Genomic DNA, 23,080 nt, shown 5'->3' on the forward strand with positions numbered 1-23,080 from the left:
GGTACCAGTGTTTCTGGTACCCACTTTTTGGTTGGTTTGCCCTAAAACAAGTGAAAAAGAGTAAACATCCTATTTTGTAGGTAGACTTATTCTCGAATAAATGTTGTTTGAGATAAAAAAAAACAGAACTCAAGCTTTTGTTTTCAGTACAATGTGCACTTTCAATGAATAAGATAAGTTTTGTAAGATTTGAAACGAAATATTGTCGCCGTGATGAATTTATGGTTGGTAGGCAAAATGTTGACGTTTATAGGCCCCTGAGTTTAGCACATGCATATTTATTTTCTCGTCATTTTGAAGTTGGAAAGCTACGGGAGGAATTCTGTATATGCAGTGAATAAAGTGAACTGAAATAAATAAAATATAAATACAATGAGTGAAACTAACTAATCCACGCATTACAGCTCTCGATTGTATGTTTCCTGCATAAACAGACACGTTGTTGTCATTTATAATCTTACTTTAAGTTTGTTACTTTTTTGTGTAATGTGCGATAATAAGACAAAAAACGTAAAACGTAATAAAAAGTCAAAAGCAACAATATCTTCTCCATTTGTTTTGCCTGAACGTCTGTTACTTTTCCAAAACAGGTTGAAAATGGTCGTTCCTCCAACCACTACTGATATAAGATAATTTTATTACAACAATATCGAATAACAGTTTCTTTTACCTCTATTTACAATTCAAATTGATTATAAGAAAAATCTACAAGAGAATAAATTAGAAAAAGTCATGCTTTAATCGTATCATTATCATATCTATTAATTGAAAAACATAACTAACATCCGTTGGGGCTATTTGGCAAATAAACCCTAAACCATTTATGCTGCTTAAATCCAGAACTGTTTGTAGAAGCTTTTCCAACAGTGCAATATCAACCCGCCAATTATTACAATTAAAGGCTATTAAAAATTGATCATTCATAATATCTTCTCCGTCGAACTTTTTACGATCGGTCATTAAATTAAATGTATACATTTATAATTTGAGCTGGAAAACAAAAATAAATCCCCTCATTCCGCGTGATGAAAAATAAGTGGAAAGAAGAAAGCAGTGGGTGGAACTCGGGAAGGGTTTTATTTCATTTCGTTTTGGCATTACTGAGCCAGAATCCAGAAGCCGAACAGAGATCAAAAGGCAGATTCATATAATCGAGTAGGATGGCATTTTTCCCAGCCAGTAAAATCGCCAGCATTTATTATGCTGTTTGATTTTTGTCTCTCCGAGTGTATCACGGATTTACTCCATCATTGGATTACATTCTCCATGCAAACCGATGCAATTCCCACTCGAGTGGGCTTTTCGGCAATTTTTCCACTCTTGTTGGTCTCGGTGAAACGTAAAAATTTTGCCATTTGAATAATTTACACATTTTAATCAACACTTTTTTCTCTGTGTGTGTTACAGCGAAACCATCCCGCGTGGTCCACATCCGGAATATCCCGACAGAGTCCAGCGAGGTGGACGTAATGCACCTAGGTGTTCCGTTTGGTCGTGTGACCAACGTTTTGGTGCTCAAGGGCAAAAACCAGGCTTTCCTGGAGATGGCTGACGAAAGTGCAGCTACCAATATGGTCACCATGTTCACCGCCAACCCGCCGGTTGTCCGAGGTAGAACCGTGTACGTGCAGTTCAGCAATCACCGGGAGCTGAAGACTGACCAGAATCACACGGCGACTGTAAGTGTGCCTTTTATTCACGGAGTTTCAGTTCAGTTTTATATTAACGTACCATTCATTATCACCTTAGAACATTTCGCTGCAAGCTCAGGACCTCACCCAGTCTCCCACGGGATCACCACTACCGCTGACGTTGGAGCATGCTAACTCCAATTCAACGAGCGGCACAACCGGAACGACAGGCACCACCCAGGGCGGTCCGAATACCGTGCTGCGAGTGATCGTCGAGTCGCTGCTGTATCCGGTCTCGCTGGATATCCTGTACCAGATATTCCAGCGGTTTGGCAAGGTGCTCAAAATTGTCACCTTCACCAAGAACAATTCGTTCCAGGTAGGTTGCTCGCAGTTCCTATTTTAACCATCTAGTGCCCTGTGCCGCCCATAGACACGCTTCAGTTGAACCTCTCAAAAGGTTCAATGAATATTTAAAAAATATTAATAAAGATTCATAGTGATTTTACCGAGGTCCGCCTGAAAAATGATTTGGGCCCTAGAGGGTTAAGACTTGAACACAAACCGACTTTTCTGTAATGTTTTGCTGTGTTTCTTGAAGGCTCTCATCCAGTACCCGGACGCGGCTACAGCTCAGCACGCTAAACAGACTCTGGACGGTCAAAACATCTATAATGGGTGCTGCACGTTGCGTATTGACAACAGCAAGCTTACCTCGCTGAATGTGAAGTACAACAATGACAAGTCTCGGGACTACACAAATCCTACGTTACCGTCTGGTGAGCCAGGTAGTGACGTTATCGCTAGTGCCGGTGGGCTTGTTTCGGCTGGTGATCTCCTATTGCTGGCCGCTGGTCAGCGGCCTCAATTGACCCGGGATCGACTAGGTAAGTCTAATAGGCTGACCCCGGCTGGCTCGATGTTGTTTCGTTGTTGTCGAAACCCGGAACAATTACCGTGTAATAGTCAAATTAGACAAATCTCCCTATTTTCTAGTGAATGGCTTAGCAACTCCGGGTGTGATTCCACCATTCGGTCTGGGTCTCGGCACGCCGGCCTTGGCCAGCGCATACGGAGGGGCCCTACCGAATTTGGGCGCCTTTGCTCTGGCATCGAACGGTGCTCTTGGAACACCCAATCCGGCCGTTCTGCGGGGACTTTCCAACGTGCTACTCGTCTCCAATCTCAACGAGGAGGTAATTATAAAACGTTCCTTCAGGTCATAATTAACTATCTCTCTCTGTCTCTCTACCTGTCTATCTGATTGTCTGTCTTCTTCTACATATACACTCTTACTCAGTCAGTTTCATTTTTACGTACAGAAAATGTTTACTTTCAGGTTTTTTTACTTGTTGACATTCTCTCGCTACCTCTGTCGCACTATCTCTGTCCAACATAACATCCTAGATTAATCCTTTTTATATTTTACCGTTGCCTCGTCGACTCGCTACATTATTTTGTCCCCCTTTTTCAATTCGTACTGTTTGTTGAAGTGGATTTCGCTTTGTTCATCTGTCTCTATTTCTCTCTATTCAGATATTTTTTGTGCTTGCGTTGTACTCCACATCTCTCTCTCTCTTACATTCTCTAATCTGATGTAACAACTTCTCCCTGCTGTAAGGGGATCGCATCCAGGCGGGAAAGGGCCATCGTCCTGTCTTACCGTCGCTGCATCCGACTTTTATTCTGTTTCATTCTCGATTTGTCTGTCTCTTCTACATATACCTTTTTGCACTGTCTACGTCTTTCTCTCTCTCGATCTTGTTCGGTGTCCTATTTCACCTGTGTGTACCATGAACACTCGGGAGGATAGCTAATAGCTGGCAATTTTCTTTTTCTATCCTTCGATTTTCCATTTAGGAGTGTAGATTTTCATATGCTCCGGTCGAACTCGACCGTGACTCAGTTTCCGTAATTACTGACTTAGCATTGGTCTTTCGATCGGTGCGGCATGCAAATATTCGTTGGATTTGTCCCTACCAAAGACAGATACGAAAAGCCATTGATTTTATTATTGTATAAAGTGCTTACAAATTCAACAGAAACGAAACAGTTTGTTTTTTCTTTACTTAAACAAATGCTGAGACAGACTTCTCGTCACCCTGGCTTGGTGGACCGTTTTTGCTTCTTTAAAAACAAATCGCCTCCAGAGCGAAAATTGCGAAAAATTCTTTGTGCACAGTAATAATCAAAATGATTGCGTTCTCGTTCCCATCTCTCTTTGTACCGCACCGCCGTCGGTCTCCGTTTAACCCACATTTTGTCGGTCACAGAGTTCCCGTTTGGTCGGCACACTGCAATTCACCGTTTTTCGTTCTATTATTCCTTAATATTTTCTCCTCCTTCGGTTGGTCCCGTCGCTGATTTACTTGAAAGTTTTGTAATATCAGTATCCTGGGCTCTGGCGAGTAGCCCTGCAGCTTTACTGCGTGGACAATTTTTCTCGCTCGGTTGTCGTCATTTTCCCAAGACTGGGTGCCGGCGCCGCTCCCCAGGGGGATAAAACTTTCTTTCCTGTGGAGAAGGCGAATCGTTTATGCAAATCGTACGATTCCATACCACTCGCTCGAATAATTCGCGCAGGGTGCATGCAGTGGGATGAGGGAAAATATGAAAAGATAATTTATACTGCAATAACAGACCGCGTAGAGTAACTTGTGTAAGACAACTGCTAGCTACTACGCCAACTTCACTGTTTCGGAACTACACTATGATGTTGAGGTTGCTAAAGTTAAAAGAATGATGCCTCACAGGTCCAGATTGGCGTAAGGATAATCGCTTAGCGGGTCGTGCCGGGTCTATGGTAGAATGTCTTTGTTGAATGTTAAGTTTTTCTGGTTTGACGAGGGGTGATATGTAATAGTAATCGCAACGAATGTGCAGCACATGTTTTCACGTCTTGCTCCCAATAGCGATGACCACAAAGTGTTCTATCGCCAGCAAGCCACTTCGTGCTATCATCAATCAACCTTTGAAAGACAGGAAGCCAAATTCATCACCATCGAGGAACCCCCCTAGTTTGGTAGATCTACAATCTGTTGCTTTTGACTTATCCATTCAGTTAGCGCAAGCGAGAGAAAAACTTCCCATCTTCCCGCATGAAGCAATTCGGTCGGGGTTTCTTGTTTAAAATTCACACACTTGTCGAGTGATTTATCCCACCATTTTCGGTCGACGGTTTTTTTCGCGTAGGGCACAAGTTGTGGCAATCAGGAAAAGTTTGCTTTCGGATTCTTCCTCAGCGACGGTGGCAGCTCCCTTCGTCGGAATTCCGACCGAGAAGAGAAGTGCCGAGAAGCTACCACCGCTACATAATAGTGTTGCTGGTAGTAGCAGAACTAGTTGCTGCAGCAGAACGGCGACGACGGCGAGAAGATTGCAACAACTCGTTATTTGCTCTTCGTTATCGAGCTTCGAAGCGTGTCTGGCTTCCGCCTTGGCCCTATTCACCGGTAGCATCTCCGCCTGTTGGAGTGAAGTGGGAAGCCGAGGATAAACTTGTTTGTAAAGTGATTTAAATTCGGTTTCGGGCGGTGTTTGTTCCCGGGCGCTCCGTGTGGCGTTCAGAGAACAACAGCATCCCTGTACTTAATACGCGCAATGGGAAGTAAAATGGCGTGAAATTGATTGGATTGATTCCTGGTTGACGCGTGACACTCGCGTCGTAGCAGTGGTAAGCGAGACAGTGTACGCGAACTCAGCTCATGTTTCGATGATCGAAAAAATGTTTCACTTAATTTGGTCTATCACTGGTTGTCGTTTTCCTGTTACGCGTGAGCCTTTAGGTAAAAGCAAAAAAAGACGATAACGATTGAATAAAATGGAGTAGCTCCGAGGAAAAGTAATTTAAATGACATCAAAGGAGAAAAAATATCTTGATTGTGTAGTGGTTTCCTCTTCCTATCCGCGTGTCTTTGTGAGAGATTTGCATATTTTTCTAGCATTTCCAAGCGTGTTTTTTTTCGAGTAAACCGTTCACGCGGGCGCATTTCGGGACGCGACTGAGATGATAATTTTCATTACCAAAATTGTATTATAATAACACGATAAGCGTTATTATGAACGCCACGATATACGAGTGGGAACCCTGGAAACTGGTCTGAAAAAAGCAATCTGTAAGTGAGGTGGTTTTCGTGTAAACATTGGTTCATACCGGTTAAATAGAGCACTGAGTTTAAAATAAGGCTTGTTTAGATTGAAGACTCTACATCTAGTATTTTCCATTCTCTGTAACTCTAGCTATTTCATTGCCAAGTTTGTCATTTTTAGTCAATTTTTTTCTTGACAATAACCTCCTCATCATTTCAACTTAATCTGGCGTAAATTCATGAAACTCATCTCCAGCAAGAGTATAAATGCTGGCGTTAGCCTTCATGTATCATGCTTTCTGGTTGCTTCCATACTTTTATGCCGCATCCTAGAAAATGATTTTCACTCTTGTCATCTAGTAAACTGATATCCACAGCGATAAACGGGTAAACGGGTGCCAAATTCAAATTACTAATTATAAAATTATTTACTTTTATTGTGTTTTAGAATCATTTTGTAACCCAGTTACTCTGTATCTGCACTGGTGATGCGAAGGGTTCACTTTGCTTCATTTAAAAATTATCAAATTTTTACGAGAGCCATTTCCCTCACATCCTCGATCTCTGTTCTGAATCTGATTGTGTCGGCTACATTCTGCTTTTACGTTCCTTTCGAATGGCAACTTTTCTTGTTCAGCTTCGCTCTATTGTTATGATTAGTGACGAGTTTTCTCAGTTCCTCCTTACCGAGTAGAAGAGTTGGTTAGAAACGTGAAGCACTATGCATAATCTTGTTCTCTGCATCAACGTTCCCGATTAAAATTGCACTAGTTCGTTCATAGAGATCTTTTCGTTGGAATCGCACGCGTTTTCTGGTCCTATTCATACTGACACTAATGAAGTGAAAAAAATGGACTGTGGAACCTAATTAAAAGTGGCACTTTATCTTTCGGAGGGACTGGTAGAGATGATAATTAATTGGAGTGGTATTAAAACGAAAGAGGCCTTTAGTTAATATGTCTTTGTCTGCGTATTAAGTAATTATACCAGCTATGGTCGAAGTTTTGAAGAATTTTCTATTTTCTTCCTCTTTATCTTCTTGATTTATAATTTCCACCCCGATCCTCTCTCAGTATTCATCAACCTAAGTTACGCACTGTTTACGTTCTGTGCAACTGTTGAATCGCACGAGACAAACTGTTTAAAATGATAATTCATGGATCAGAGGCGTGTAGAATCTTAACACTGCTGCCCCCAACCTGTGTTCCATCAGTAAATTTGTGAAAACCACCATTCCTTACCAGGAAACAAAAAAAAAAAAACAAAATAGAACAAAACCCAAAAAAATACAAACCGAAATTTTCTCATCTGCTAACTGATTTTTCTCTATTTTTCTTCTCTTCTGTAGATGGTCACGCCTGATGCTCTATTTACCCTCTTTGGTATGTCCGCACACACATGTGTTATTATAATTTCCCATGTTTTAGTTTGAGATTTTTTTCTCGGATAGTATCTAAAGCTTCATTTTATTGAATAGATTCTTATTTTCCTGTTGTGTTTTTTTTTGTTTGCTTGATAACATCTTTTTTACCGATCCGGTTACTGTGTTGTTTGATTTTTTAGTTTCAAGATCTTCGATTTTTCCTTCTTCCAGCCACAATTTCCGAGTGCGACTGTGCGCACCGCAAAAAAAAACTGGTGTGCGACATTGTTTTTAAACCATACCTTCATATTTCGATCTGTTTTTTTTTTCTAAAACTATTCATTTGTGTGTAAGTGTTTTCATCACATTTTTTTTTATTTCCTTTCAACCGACCGCTCAACAAACCAATTCATCCAACGAGAAATAGAACTAAAATCGCTTCAATTTTGTGTTTTTCTTCTTATTTCAAATTTTCCGAGTTCAAAACTCTGATCAAACAAAGTTACCTTGCGCCGTCGCTTTTCCTATTTTCGATTTATCATTATTCTAAAAAATCAAATAACAAGCATTTCTTTTACATTTTTTGTTATTGCTGTTGATGTTATCATTATCGTTTACCATAAACTCTATTTAGCTGTTGAGGTTTTCCGTTTCCGAATTCAGCCGCAATCTCAAGAAATCATTCAAAATATCTTCCCTTACAATTAGAAGAGAATATTGTGCTAAGTAATAAATCTAAACGCGAGGTACGAACTTTTACAGCAGCCTATCGGGGGGTTGACATCGCGATGACAGTTGTGCGGTGGTAAAACTGAAGTAATAACAAATGAACAACGTCGAATAAAGCGGACAAAAGTGACGCTTCGCATTCGGTTATATGCGTGTGCTGATATTCCCCAAACAAAACACCAAAGTAGAAGAGGGAAAAACAAATAGCACACAGCTGCCGACCTGTCAGTCAAATGTCAAATTTTTATTCTGCATCATTTGGTAGCTTGGTGATGCCATATTACTGTAAATGATAAAAAAAGAAAAATTGAAAAGTTCACCGTCTTCGGGGAGCAGTTGCGAGAGACCTGCTGGAACGGAAGGCGAACTGTTGGGAGAGGGATCAAGATGACACACGACGAAACCACCGAGTTTGAATGGAATATGCCTCATTTGAATGATGATAATGATGACGAAGACGATAGATTTCAGGAGTTGCTCTTGTGGGAATATGATCGGTTTCTTATTTCTTGTTCATTTAGCTTCCAGGAAATACTGCTTTGACAGGAAAGCAGAATAACAGTAGCGAAACTTATTGTTTAGCTTTTCTAGCTAAAGTGACAGTTTTCTGACAGTTAATGGACGGTTTTTTCCAGTGCGAAGCGGACCTCTATCGGAATTATTGCATTATGCTCCTGATATCAGATGTAACTTCCGCGGTTTGCATGTGGCGCAATCTTTCAGCAGTCTCAGTGACAGGTTCCGAGTCTCGACACAATTTGATTTTTTACGGGGGAGGGATATCACCGTATTGCTACTAATAATTCACTCAATTGTTTCTAATGAAAATGAGCAAGTTATGCAAATTCCGTAAACTTATATGTATGTCGGACATAGTCGAAATTGATGTCTTAGCAGTAAAATGCGTTAAAAAACTCAAAACATATAAGTTCCTCCGTAGAACCTTCAAGTGATTAGAGTTGATTCCCAATCGCATTTCGTATAAGTAATTTAAAATACAAAGTTATTAAAACGCACGGGGGTACACAAAACGATTAAGTCATGCAGAATTTAGTCAATTTTTGAATGGCTAGAACTTTACGAAAGATGAATCAATTATGATGAAACAGGTTTAATTGTACTGGAAAACTATCCTTGTTTCCGAGTATTACTTGAGAACTCGACGTGACCGACCTACACCGGAAATGTTTCGGATGTTAGGAGTGTGTGCCAAAATAAACATTTTTGCAACGCGTATAACTTTTCCTGGCATCTTATTTCTTTTAGGTTCATGTATTGTATTGTATTGAATTCATTCCGAGTTCATAGGGACCTAAAGATCGAAAACCCGCCAAGAAACTATCGAGATTCCAAATTAAAATCTTGCGCAACTTATTTTCCTATACTTGTTTGTTTATTCATGTAATGTCACTTATTTACAAACCTCATAGGAAAAACTCAGCTTCACATCGCGTTGATTTCCTGATCCTCTGGGGTACTTGCTTTATAGCTTTCTGAATTCCGGATGTTTCAATAGTTTTGAGCTCCTTTTTGATTTTTCTATCAAACAATCGATGTTTTTTGCTCTGTAATCTTTATGCTAGACCATCCGCTTCAAATTTGCTCAGAAAGTTTCAATATATTGCAGTTGTGGCACATTTTGAGAATTGTATCCTTTCGGAATAAACCCGATATTGCCTTGCGCAAATCCGCTAAAGTTGCATTAGCATAGTTTGACAATGCAAAGTCTGGCCAAAACACTACTTTGTCATTTTTATGGTACTTATATTTAAAGTTTTAAACCCATTTCATGCAGGAAATTGTTAACCGTTTTTGAATCAATCAGGTATTTATTGCCCAGCTCACGATATGATTACGCCGACCGACCAGGCGTTTCTGCCCTCAACTTCGCTCGAACTTTGCTCTCTTGCAAAGTGCATTTTCGTCCGGAACCAGATTTTCTTTTGAAGGTTTTTTCATTCTCGAAGACTTGGTCGATAATGTATATAAATGTTTTTTTTTCTATATCCAAGATCTTTAGAATAGTGGAACCTTCACTTTTAGTTTTTTTGTTTATTTCGCTCACAAAAATTGCAAATCAATTTACAACGATCTTCTTCCAACCACGCCTTTTTTCAAACTAAGCGTAACTTGACAGAATTGACTAGTCGTGTTACCAGTTATATAAAAGTGGATTTTCATTTTGTGGAAAAGGATTTTTCGATTTGTGCAGCACTTCGAAATCGTGACCCATTTGAAAGTTGTTCGGATTTTTTTCCTCACACGTTACCTCGAGACCAGCTGGGAGATGAATTTTGATAACAAAGTTGTTCGGTTCAATTGACAATTGTACTAATTGTTTTCACCGGAACATGCTCCCGAAGATTCAGATTTACAGGAACCAGATGTGGTCACAGGTTCTAGTCGATCCCGAATTCCACAAGTAGACAGATTTTCCAATCTTTTGACAGGCCAAGATCGAAAATCGGTCAAGAAATGAAAAAGGCAAGAAGTATTTCATTTTGTGAGTACCCGGGTACTTCTGGGGTAAGAAACATGAAAGTTCCCCCCCCCCCTTCGACCCCCCCTCCCTGCTGCTATAAACAGTCTGATGATAAAAAAATGGTTTATTTCCACTATTTGGGGCATTCCATAGGTTTCGGCTGGCAGAGTTGAGGTTTTCCTTGTTTTTTAAAGCAATAAAGTCTGAAAAGGTACCCGGGTGCCCTGCCAAGTACATAACGGTTAACGGGACAAGGCTACGAACTCTTGTTAGTGTCCATTATCAACATTGCTTATAACATAGTGTATAATGAGCTAGAAGCTAGAAATATCTAATACAACGAAATTTTATGGTTATCAAACGATTTGATTAGCGTAGTTTTGTACAACCGTTTCCACTCAAAAATCCAAGCTTGAAAATTTAAAAAAATTATACTTCGAAGCCTTGACCGAATGACCACTCTGTTAACATATAATATGTTAACAATCAGTCTTAAATTAAGAAGTTAAACAATTTTTGTGTTTTATTGAAAAAACCGCACACGCTTGAGCGCGACTCAAACTGCATTCTTATTGTCTGTTGGCCCAACCTGGTACCCAAAATAAATCAACTAAGTGTGCATCTCTAATCAGCCAACCGAACAAGAAATAAATCTAAAATAGTTAAAAAGAGACGGATATAAAAAAAATTATGATCGCATTTCTTATCAAGCTACTACTAACAAAAATCTCCTTCCTGTGATCTTTGTGGAGATGCAGATGTGAACACGGTCTACAAACAGCAAAGGTTATACTTACATCCCACCTTTCTCCCAACCTGACTGCAAAGACGTGACCGGCGCCGTTATTGATCCTTTGAAAAGTATTGAGTCACTAAAATTAGTACAGCAAGAATGGTCGGTTACTCCCAGCCCCGTTCAATTGCGCAATTTTACTGATTCGGATCAATCACGGAGTGCAACCATTGGAATATGCAGTCAGTCAAGCTAAGCTAAGCTTAAGTAGCAAGAGACTGTTACAAGTGACAAGTTAGGGTAGGGAACGGCTTAAGCACCCTAACTAACACGCTGAGAATCCTGAGTAAGAATTCCCAGGATTCCTATAACTCGGTGACAGAATTGCGAGAGGAATCGTTTCTGCGATACGTACAGAATCTGTGCGAATCGCATACGGGAAAACCTTTTCCGGAATCCTCAAAAATCCAAACGAATCGTGAGAGAAATCGTTTCTGCGATACGGACGGAATCTATAAGAATCGCATATGGAAAACCTTCTCAAGAATCCTACAGAATCCAAATGAATCGTGAAAGGAACCGTTTCTGCGATACGGACAAAATCTGTTCGAATCGCTTATGGAAAACCTCAAGAATCCAAATTTAGGAATCTCGGCGACTCGGCGACAGAATCGTGAGAGGAATCGTCTCTGCGATCTGAACAGAATATTTTTACGCGGTTTTTACGAGGATATTTTTACGCGGTATTTTGAATGAACGCATATTTTTAGACGCATTTTCGAATCAACTATGTTTCTTACGAGGGATTTCGAATTACCGCGGTTTTTCAACGCAGATTTGATTCCCGCATATTTAACGTGTTTTTTTACGAGGTACGTATTCTCAGCGTAAAAAAAACAGAGTGTATAGCATTAGAGTGAGGAAAACGTGTCGTAATGTGTCTGTCTCTTTTCCAGATGAAATTGAAGAATCTAACCAACATCATAAAGGATATTATACTCATTACGAGAGACGGTAAACTTGCTCCCATTTTGGATCAAATTGCGTTTCTGAGAAAGTAAATAACTTCTTCTCAGAGTGTTCTACTTCCTAATTTAATCCTGTAACTTGGTAATTTTACTTAAAACGTATGTCTGGAATTGATATTGACCAAACAATCGTGTAACTGATGGTTAACAAATGAAAATGACTCTCGCGGTATTAGATTTTTTGTAGTACTAGTAGAATTAAATGGAAACATTGCATATTCTCAATATCTAATTCTATTCTACTAAGACGTTCAATGTAAAATTTATTATATTTCAGATTCTAGATTCCCCTTGTTTTGGCTTCCTCTGATCTGAACCTCAAATGATATGATTCAGAAAGACCAGAAATCAAATATATATATATATATATATATATATATATATATATATATATATATATATATATATATATATATATATATATATATATATATATATATATATATATATATATATATATATATATATATATATATATATATATAGGTATCACCAAAGTAAACAGAACACTGCGACTATACATGGACCTTGCGTCCTTCTAGCATCAAGCCGAAATTGCTTCAACCCACATCCATGTCACGAACGTCATTCCCATACATTTTGCTTGAAGCCAATTTTCTCTGGCTCTCTGGCTCGATTTTACGTCAAAAAGCTGTCAGTGCTTTCGAAACAGCCGAATAAGCTTCGTTCATGCAAGATCAGCTGTTTCTGCAAGTGGTGTGTAGAAATCTAAAAAGCGAAGAATGTTTTTTTTGTTTCGTTCGTTCTCTAGATGTTGTGCAGGACATAAATAGATATGTCCAGACATGTTTCAACACGTTCTGGATCATAAATTCAATATTCATATTGATATGTATTCATTAAAACTTTTCACGCGAAAAAAATGTGCAACAGCCTATGCGGCACAATGAACGGAGCTTAAGATCATATCATTAACAGTAGCGCCATCATCATCGGCGGCGGCTTCAGGAAACAGTCGCCGTGACATGGGTCTGCTTCAACCTAGTAGAATGCAAACAAACTTCTTTGAATATGCGAACAGAATTACAAATTTGAACAACTGACCCTAACAAGGATTTTTGTTCAAATATGGTGCTACAAGTATCAAATCAAGTATCAAGTATCAAGAATGAAAATTGCAGAAGTTACAAGTACTTTAATTTGGGGTACCCATGAACCCCGTCGAGCACATAACGGTTGAAGTGAAAGGTTTCGTATCCTAAGAATTCTCCTAACACGATTCTCCTTCGAGAATTCTAGCCCCATAGACAGGGCATTCCTGAGGATTCCTATTTTAGAATTCCTCATCAAGGATGCTTCACGATTTCTATGTGAGGAATCCTAGGGAATCCGACGGATTCTCATTACACGATTCGCAATCAAGTATACTAACCCCATAGACAGGGCAGTCTTGAAGAATCTTTTTCAGGATTCCTTATCAAGGACGATTCACGATTCCACTGTTAGGAATCCTAGGGAATCTGAAGGATTCTCATTACACGATTCTCATTCAGGAATCCTAGCCCTATAGACTGGGCATTCTTGAGGATTCTTTTTTCAGGATTCCTTATCGAGGACGCTTCACGATTCCAATGGGATGAATCCTAGGGAATCTATGCGAATCTTATGTGTTCGTCCGGGCAGTGACGCCTATTTTAATCTGTCGAAGAAAGCAGGCCTTAAACTCCTGAATTTTGATCAATATCGAAAATTTCAATTATGGAAACGAAAACTTCGATTGTCTAGCTGTCTTACGAATATAAGAAATACCGTTAAGGCGTCGTATACAAATTACGTAACGCTAAAAACCTAGATTTCAGACCTCTCCCCCCCTATTTAACGATAAGTAACGTTCGGTATAACTCCCCCCCCCCTAAAATTACGTAACGCTGGACAGACTTGCCTCCCCTCCAAATTTCTAATATTGAGTAAACATCACAGTTACGAAACGGTCTCAACTACCCCCCCTCCCCCCTATGTAACAATAAGTAACACAGACTTAACCCCCCTCCCTTCCCTTCATGCGTTACGTAATTTGTGTACGACGCCTAATCACAAAGAAATCTGTGAACAATCACCATTCGGAACAAATCGACCTATATTGCAGCCATTCAGGATCTACTTCGGGTGCTGAAAAAAAAAACGCCTGCAAAACAGATGGAAACTACTCAAAATAGGTTCGGGGTGATTGGAATAGTGTCCCTCGATTGGTAACTTTAATTGATTATTGTTAAAGCTTGCTAGCTTAGTTTTATAATCTGAAAACAAGTTCTGACAGAGAAAAAGATAAAGAACAGATTGATATACTTCTGTTTGAATTTCACCCAACACATTTCGAATATTTCGTCTCAATGCACAGGCGGCTCCTAGAGCTGCTTAGAATATGTTCCCTACCCTAATTCTGTCAGCTAAATTACAAGGATGCAAAACAGATTATATTTTAAGGCAATCAAAGTGATGTCTGGGTTGAAAAGACTTCTCTTAACAAATTATCGCTATCAAGTAAAGGCTTCGGGAACGAAGATAGTATGAGATCCTTTTTACTTGATTGTTATTCGAGGGCATGATTGAACACTGTTCATATTCATTTACTTTTTCAACGTATGAACCTAAACTACATTATTGCACTAGCACCTAGAAAATTTTTTGGATCTACACCACGATTAGGTTGTTCCGTGTTTGTTTAACAATGTATTTTATTTGATTCCTACCGATAATAGCCTGTTGAACTTTGAAAATGATAATGATGTGTGATAAAAGTTTCAATTTATTTGCTAAAATAAATTTTCCAACTCCACAAGCACGCCATCATTCGGTACTTACTTTGATCGGGAGACATGTAGTAAAAAATTGAACCAATAAATTCTGCAGCTTCACCACAAACTGCAACGGTTTGTACTTCCCGTTTTATTGAAAATTAAGTTCATGTGGAAGGGATTTCTGGTGGCCGCTACATCACTTGCCAAAAGCTGACCATTTTTTTACAAGTAAAGTTCTTGCTTTAAATATTTTGAATTTAAACTGTAACTATACCAATCTTAGTATATTCATGTTCGGACTGATATCGACATACTCACCTACATTCACGAACAACCGTACCGTAATCCAGTGTTTCATTTCACTAGAAAACGGTATCAAGGAGCTTGGAGCTTCATTGAATGTATGAATAGTGGGGATTTAAGCAAGTGAAGCGTGTGCTCGTTCCTCTCATCGTATGGAGTCCTGCATCCTAAATGTATGTCACTGCGAGGGAACTGCTGCTACAGTACTAAATCGATAGAACAAATTTGAATTTCACAGTGAAAGGATTTTTGCCGCTCTGCTTTTTACCTTTACAGCAGCACTCATGTATTCATATCAATCATAGCAGTTTGTGGTTTTGAGTAATTTACGGTGAAATAAGATTAAATTGTTTATTTTCTGCAATGACAACACATGAATTGGATTGTAAAAAAGATCATTTGTGAGTGTACAATAGTTAGCATCAGCTTCGCATATTGTTCTCTCTGTACGAACTAGTAAAAGTTTTTAATTATCTAATGGTTTTTATTGAAGCTTGCCTTATCTACTGTTATGGAGTCAAAAGTGATTTGGCTTTCATTGAAGAACACGCATTTGATAGGACTTACTTCGCCGAACAAGGAGGATCATGAGAGCAAGCAGATATGGCTTTAATTTCGTTCCGAATCCCATTCAAAGGGACTTTTTTTTTTATTTAAAAACTTTATTTACATATTAGTACATAACAACTCAACCTAAAGATCCATACATTTTTTTTGTACTGACGGGACTTAGAACTGGCAACCGGTTGCATACAATCTCACTCTTTTTTGATCTATTACATTAAAAAAGATTGCTCAGTGGAAATTCAATTTGAACTGTACAATCCTGCCAAGGAGGAGGGAGGAGGTAGTGTTGCATTGCATGTAGGACCTTTTTTGCAGGCGAAAGCCATGCTACATGTAAGAAAAATTGCACCTGCTATAAACTTAAGTTGAGTTCAACCCACAAAGGCGAAACATATAAGCACACCTGAATGGATAAGCCCATTTCCTTCCTGTGGTAACTGTGTAGCTTTGTGTGGAAGAAAAATCGCAAGAAAAGCCTTCCGGTGGAGGATGGGAAGGGGGATATGCAAGGAAGTCTTTTCTCGTGGAGACATATCCTTCTGAGCGTCAGACATATATTCATACATGGTGATCCTAACGGTTTTCCACGTCGAATGAAAGGGTTGGTTGGTATGCTCCGTAGGGGAAACCATTAGGATTATGAGAGCCATTTGTGATGCTCAAAGCTTTTTAAAGGTAGACGATGTGAGATTTTTTGTTGCACCAAATTCATGCCTAGGCCTTCGAAACTCTTACAACATTTGCGAGTCGGCTTTTTGAGTGGAAATAAAAAAAATCACTACGCGTAAATAAGAAACAAAAGCAGGCTTACTTAAGGGCTCCTATCATTTTGCTAAAATTAGCTCCCTAGTCCCGAATAGAAGCCATTTCATAATAATCTTCTTGGAAGCTCGTGGTCCATGTCTTACTTGAAGGAAAACTTTCCCTGTAGAAAGCACCGGCTCTGTTCTGATGCCTTATTTTCGTTTACTCTGAAAGACTAGATGATGAAACAAAGGGAGGATTTACTTACTTCTTCCGCTCCTGGTGCTTGTGTTTAGCCGAAGGCCGCCCCGGCTCTTATGGGCCTGACTAGCAGCTGCTCTAATCGATTGAGCCATTTCCGTTCCGCTCAATCCCGTTACGTTGTTGTGCTACCTGTGGTACGAGCATCAAAAATTAATGGATGCTGCTAGGATTAATTCTTTAGCTTTGTCCTTGTTCGAGCGGCGAAAGGATCAGATCCCTGTGTATGATTGATTGAAGGTAGATTTTCCCCACGGAAAAGGGAAGCCAATCGACTTCCATGACCAAAGACAGAGTTCACCTCACTCGGCAGGAACGTCACAAAGAATTTTGACTAGGCTTGAAATAATACGGTTGGAATAATACCCGATGGCTTGAAATGTGTTTGATATCTTATTGTTTATATTACTATAAACTAGCAATGAGAAAGAATGATGGCATTTCTCTTTTGGAGAATATGCCACCGATTATTTTCCAGCCATTAGCTTTTAGCCCTGTTTGCTCCAGTCGTCCATTTTCACCGACTGCAATGCGAAGTTCAACGCCACTGTTGGCAGCCACTTACCACTTACCACTAGTACTAAGTGCGGTCGTTGGGAGGAAACTTTGAGCAGTTCAACCTCTTTCTATGGCTTCTGCTTTTATCCTTTGACTTGCAATGTGGGGCGCGGAACGATACGAGCCGGTTCATTTTTCGTTGTCTATAGAGACGACAAGTTTCTCTCAAAGGATACAGTGTTTCTGGGTTGGTGGAAACGCACAGAGCGACAGGAGGAAGCCATCTTCTTACTCAAAACTCGTTTTTAGTCCTATTGGTAATGGATTTGTGTTTTTCGTGCGCTTCGACAAAAATTTTAATTGATTGACAAATTTTCGTTTCGTTTAAACATACTCGAATGTATTACGAAATAGAATAGGACAAAACACATTGCCCTGCGTTTTCTATGCTATCAACTCATTTTTTCGGGGTCTGTGCTTGGTAAGTTGAGATTAATACATATGTACTTGGTGAAAACATTTGACTTAGGCGACATCCGCAAATTACGTAACGCAAAAAAAAATTTTTGAAACCCCCCATATGTAACGAAACGTAACGCCAACACCAACCTTCCCATAAAATTCACGTAACGCTGTAGAAGAATTTGCCCAATAAAAATGCTTCCTTTTGAAGAGTCTCTTTGAAGATTTTTTGTTACGTGAAATGTAACAAATCGTATTGCTCAAGGATACCTTTCCCTCCTCCCAATGAGCGTTACGTAATTTATGGATGCTGTCTTAGGTACATGATGGCCTTCTTTCAAGACATACGCACTTTTCTGAAGAATAGTGAAATTTGATTTTTTTTATAATGTTCTTTTTTTTGCGCTTTCACACATCTTATTTCGAAACCGCTTTGAGTTATGTAGAAAATGAAAGAACATGTTGAAATGGGCAAAAATGGGTATTTTCGAGGATCTTTTTTTAGTAAATTTATTTATTTATGAATTTTGTGAAACAAAATAGACTTCATACAGTGTTACATTACAGTAGTTATTTGAAATGTTTACAATGTTTTTCTTACATGCTAAACATTCTTTCTAGTTCCTTTCGAACAGTTTTTAATTTCTTCTTTCTACATTGTCATATTAATGGTTTCGCAATGTAGGATAACTTACGCATTATGCTTGATGAATGGAGCCTAATTTGTTCGGCATTGGTTTTCTGGAAATAGTTGTCTTGTTTATAGATATCTTGAGGATGTATGAAAGTTAAGTTGTGATCGTAATACAGTTGAATCTATATCTATATCTGAATATCTGATTTGAAATAATGTCATTGGCGACAAGTAGCACTTCGAAATACCGGCTTGAATGTTTGCAGATTAATCAGCATGCAACGTGCTCCATACGATGGCAGAGGGAAAGCAGTCCGATTTATGTTGCGAAGCGCGTATAAAAGGAATCATTTTTGAACGGATTCTACGCGTTTTTTGTGTACGGTAGCGTAGGGATTACATATAAGATTATAATATTCTACAATTTGCTTTTGTTTCAATGATGATAGAGTAAAAATATCCTGTTAAAGGTACCTTGGTGTCTAGGTCCCTATTAATTTTGCATTTTGTACAGTTTTGTTTGCTAGAGTTGTTACAATATGTGGTATTCCAATTTTTCGGTTAAATGTTATTGCGTAACGTCTTTGGACGGGCTTCAGTAAAATCCCTATATATCTCTAATACTTTTATAAAGTTTATGAGCATTTGTAGTGATTCTATACCGATGTCCGTCTAAAAGTAGGCTATGGCACTAGAGGGTTAAGTTGGAGTAGGCCGCTTCTATCGCACCAAATGTAAAATAAACTGACTTCTTCCAGCAAATTTTCTACGTTGCTAGAATTGCTGATTTTAATGAAGGGTTTCATGTCCACTGGGTGAATTGTTATTATATTTTCCAAGTATGAAAAGACCCAAATGCGAACCTTGGGGCACCCCAAAGGTGACTGAAATGGGTGTCGATAGTTTATTTTGAAAGTCCATTAATTTTGTTGCAGCTTGAATGAACGGTATGTTGCTTCGGTCAAATGCTTTACTGATGTCAACGTAGAGAGCATCTTCGTATCTACCATTATCCATTGCATTAAGAATAGAAGTTACAAATCCCAAAAGATTCGATGTTGTTTAACGACCTTTAAAACGTCATGGTATTTGCTAGTGATATGGTTTTTACCCAGAGGAGGATTGTACAAAACGCACCAGTTAAGTATTTGCGCGATTTACAACGCTCCTAATCATTATCAAACGACATTGAACGTGTAGGATCTATATAATGCATGTTTATGAAGAAGTTAATCCTAAAATACTCGATTTCAATGTTATTTTTGGTAAAAACAAACGAGCCCGCGACCAAAACGAACCACAACAAAGGCCAATATGCTCCGAAGCAAAAGGCTAACATGCCACAAGCAGAAATCAGCACGCGAAGTGAGAAGTTCTGAAGTCTCAAAAGTAATATCTAAACCAATGGAACCTGCCCTAAGTTGTCAAGCAATCTCTTGCAAGCGCTTCTTAGTGCATTCTGCCCCAATTTTAATTTTGATCTTTTTTAGGTAAAAGTTGACGAAAGTTAGTGAAGTAAATTGAAATATTCATAGTATCATTAATTCCAAAAGTGTGAAGGTTAGGGGAATCACAGTTTTTTGTATTATTTATAAGTTAGTTAATCATAAAAGCTTATATAAAATCCATGAATAATTACATGCTGTACAGAGCCGCAGCCAATTGTACAGTTTTTTTTAAGTATTTCAGTCAATATGGCATACTATTTTATACTGTAGAAAAGCTGGGGTTTTATGAGAAAAGCGAAGGACACAAGTGTGAGTATTTTGGAGAATTATTAGCGTGGGGCATCTTACCCAACTGGTGCGTCTTGTACGGTTCTCCCCTACTGGAAATTCTGTCATTTACAAATGATTCGAAAAGTTTTAAAATGCAGGAGATAACTAATGGCAACTCCACGATAGTTGCGGATGTGAGATTAAGCACCTGATTCAAGAATAGGGACCAAATACGAACATTTCCAAGATTAGAAGAATATTCCATTCTTCATTGATATATTGAAAAGACGTTCTAATAAAACTGTAAGTTCTTCAGAAATATCCTTCCAGAATACGGAAGCAATTCCATCAGGTCCAGCCTTTTGATGCGTTTAGTGCTTTTTAGGCTTCGTGTTGAGAATATACAGGAGATACATTGACAAAGAATTAACGGTCGCGGTCTTCTTCGAACATTGTTGTTCAAAGCTTATGTTAGCTGGCAATTATATTTGAGTATGATGTAATCTTAAGCAGAGCTTTGCAACAAAAACTAAAATAACATTTCCAAAGGAAGGAATATGAAAATATGCAAAAGAAAATATTTATTATAATAAAGTCTCATGGAAAAGATCATTAGGAGGGCACTCCCCGATATCCAAACTTTGATGACTTTAAGTTTTTTCAAATTATTGTATATCTTTAGAGCAGAGGTCAATCTTTCAAGTGCGATACAGTTTGTATTAATATTGTGCTCTTTGTTAATGAGCAATATGAATTTTAAGCTAATTTGTTGATAATTTTAAAAACCAAAATTATCCCACAGGTTACGCAGAATATAATCAACACGTTGCTTTCAATATTCAGACTGTTAATTATTTGAACGATCGACGATATCAACAAATATACAAAACTCGAATGAACATTTTTATAAAAGTCATATTAGCAGGGTGGCCACTTAATCGGGAAAACGGGAAATGCGGGAAAAAGTCGGGAATTAAATTACATCGGGAAAAATGCGGGAAAAAGTCGGGAATTTTTGTATTTAATCGGGATTTTATTACCAAGATTTTTTCAAATATTGTGTATGATGCAATTACAAATGATGGAGAAGTTGGAAGTGCAGGACTGCAATTTGGTCCCTTAAAAGTCACATTTTTCTTCAGCAGTCATTTTTTTGACCAAAAAGTCACTAAACTTACTTATTTTGACCCGCTGACCAGCTGATTACTTTTATCAGTCCTGCTTTTCAAATGAAATAAATGTTGACACCAAATATCTTAGAATAGCATTAAACGTCGAAATCTGGTGTTTTCTAAAAAAAATTGAATGGACTCTGTGGGACTTCTCAAGATGGTAAAGCGAATTGAAACCGGGGTCGAAAATCGGTCCGGAGTTTGGGAATGAAAGTTGCCAGTTTGTCGAGAAAACGTTTTTAGTGAGAGAATCAATCATAAATTCTCATATGTACAATAGAAACTGTTTCAATTTCTAAGAACAATGCAAAATAAGTTTCACTGTACAATCTTACTAACATTACCAGTTATTAGGAGTTGTTTGAATGAACGAATTGAGGATAAACTAAGTGGCACACAGTTCTGATTCTCCTGTTTTTCAAATAGATTTTTATTTCAGCTAGTCTTTTAGATGAAATATTTGGCGAACTCTAGCGAAACTAACTACCATTTCCGCTTAGAAACTACTGGTGAAAATTTGGGTTTGGGACGAACTTGCTATGCGGAGCAGTTAATTGGAAAAACATTTAAAACTTGCCACAAAATAGAGCAAACATTATTTTGGAATTTTTTGAAAAACTAATTTTTGTACATTTTTTTTCGTATTTTTTCTGTAAATTATACAATTTGACTGTAAAAAAAAACTATTTTTAAAGTAAATACAACCAGAAATGCTCTTAGAAAACAATATTACCGTTTTCGAGATATTTCAAGAAAACCTTTTATTTATTTTATTTGTTCCTGCATACGACTTTTTACATGCTTTTCGTTTTGTAACTGGCCTTAGGGTACTATGCTGGCCTAACTAGTCAGTCGTCGTAGGTTCGTGTCTCGGCTCGAGAGAGACTGTTAGTGTCTGCAGGATCGTAGTGCTATCCCTGTAATCGCCCTGTGAACCGCTGCTAAATCTGTGGCCAATAAACAAAAATGCTTTTAATATTTTAAAAGCTAAAATAATTAGCTTGATTGGTGTGATGTTTCCGGCAAAGCTTTAGATAGTAGTTCTATTAAAAAAAATTATTGAATATCTCAAAAAGCTTATTTTTTGAAACTAGAACGAATCGTTTGATTGGCGCGATGTTTTCGGCAAAGTTGTTGGCAGTAGTTGAGTATTAAAAATATTCAATTGATGATCATGGAGCAACAAAAACTAAAAATTCTTCAGAAAAAACCCTAATAAGGATTTGGGAAAATTTCGGGAAACATTTTTTTTTCTTGAAAAGTTTAAAAGAAGTTAAAAATAAAATTGTTTCCTTTTCAACGGTTTCTGCAAGACAGTTCCAGGTTATTTTTTTAAGTTTCGAAATCACTTATTTTGAAATGTTGGCCCCCAATATCATTTTTTTTCATCGGCTTGGCCATTTTGAGCGCTGGATGCAAACAAGTTGAAGATGTTGGCAGATAACCAGAGAGATGCAACTTTGATGGACTAGCAAATCATAATGCTGAAAAAGTTGTGAATTCACTTCTGAAAAGTTTTCAGAATCTATGTAACGCGTGATAAACGAAATATAGTTAAATCGCAGTATTTTTCCTGAAAGTAAAATGACATTATCTTTAATTTGAGAAAAAAACGCAAATCCATGTCACAAGTTTTGTTCTCTAAATAATCAATTCAGTCAAAATATTCATTACTCTTAGGTTAAGTAGTTCTATGTTCACCCTTAACTTCCCACGACTTTTCCCAATGATTTGAACAACGAAAAAAAAAAGTGTACGAAAAGTGCTGTTTTGTTTATTGTTGTTCCCCTTGTTATGCGTTGAAAAAAGGGCGCAGAAGACAGATAGACAAACATAATGAATGCACAAAATAGCTAACACGATTATTGACTGCCTAATGGAAGATTTGCAAATTTGAGAAAACCGCAA

General features: G+C 38.2%; 1 protein-coding gene across 15 annotated transcripts in view; it reads left to right on the forward strand.

The window, feature by feature from the left end:
* LOC129727911 (polypyrimidine tract-binding protein 2) overlaps positions 1 to 23,080 on the forward strand; it is a 594,233-nt gene that overhangs the window by 549,872 nt on the left and 21,281 nt on the right. For 13 of the 15 annotated variants that reach the window (XM_055686193.1, XM_055686253.1, XM_055686216.1 and 10 more), the window contains 5 exons: positions 1,408 to 1,679; positions 1,750 to 2,010; positions 2,233 to 2,518; positions 2,598 to 2,827; positions 7,068 to 7,101. In XM_055686193.1, the coding sequence (XP_055542168.1) occupies positions 1,408 to 1,679; positions 1,750 to 2,010; positions 2,233 to 2,518; positions 2,598 to 2,827; positions 7,068 to 7,101 (1,083 nt within the window). The remainder of the gene's footprint in view (positions 1 to 1,407; positions 1,680 to 1,749; positions 2,011 to 2,232; positions 2,519 to 2,597; positions 2,828 to 7,067; positions 7,102 to 23,080) is intronic. The other 2 variants (XM_055686243.1, XM_055686279.1) reach the window with 2 other exon arrangements.

Source organism: Wyeomyia smithii, chromosome 1 (genome assembly GCF_029784165.1).
Source record: "Wyeomyia smithii strain HCP4-BCI-WySm-NY-G18 chromosome 1, ASM2978416v1, whole genome shotgun sequence".
Taxonomy (NCBI): Eukaryota; Metazoa; Arthropoda; class Insecta; order Diptera; family Culicidae; genus Wyeomyia; species Wyeomyia smithii.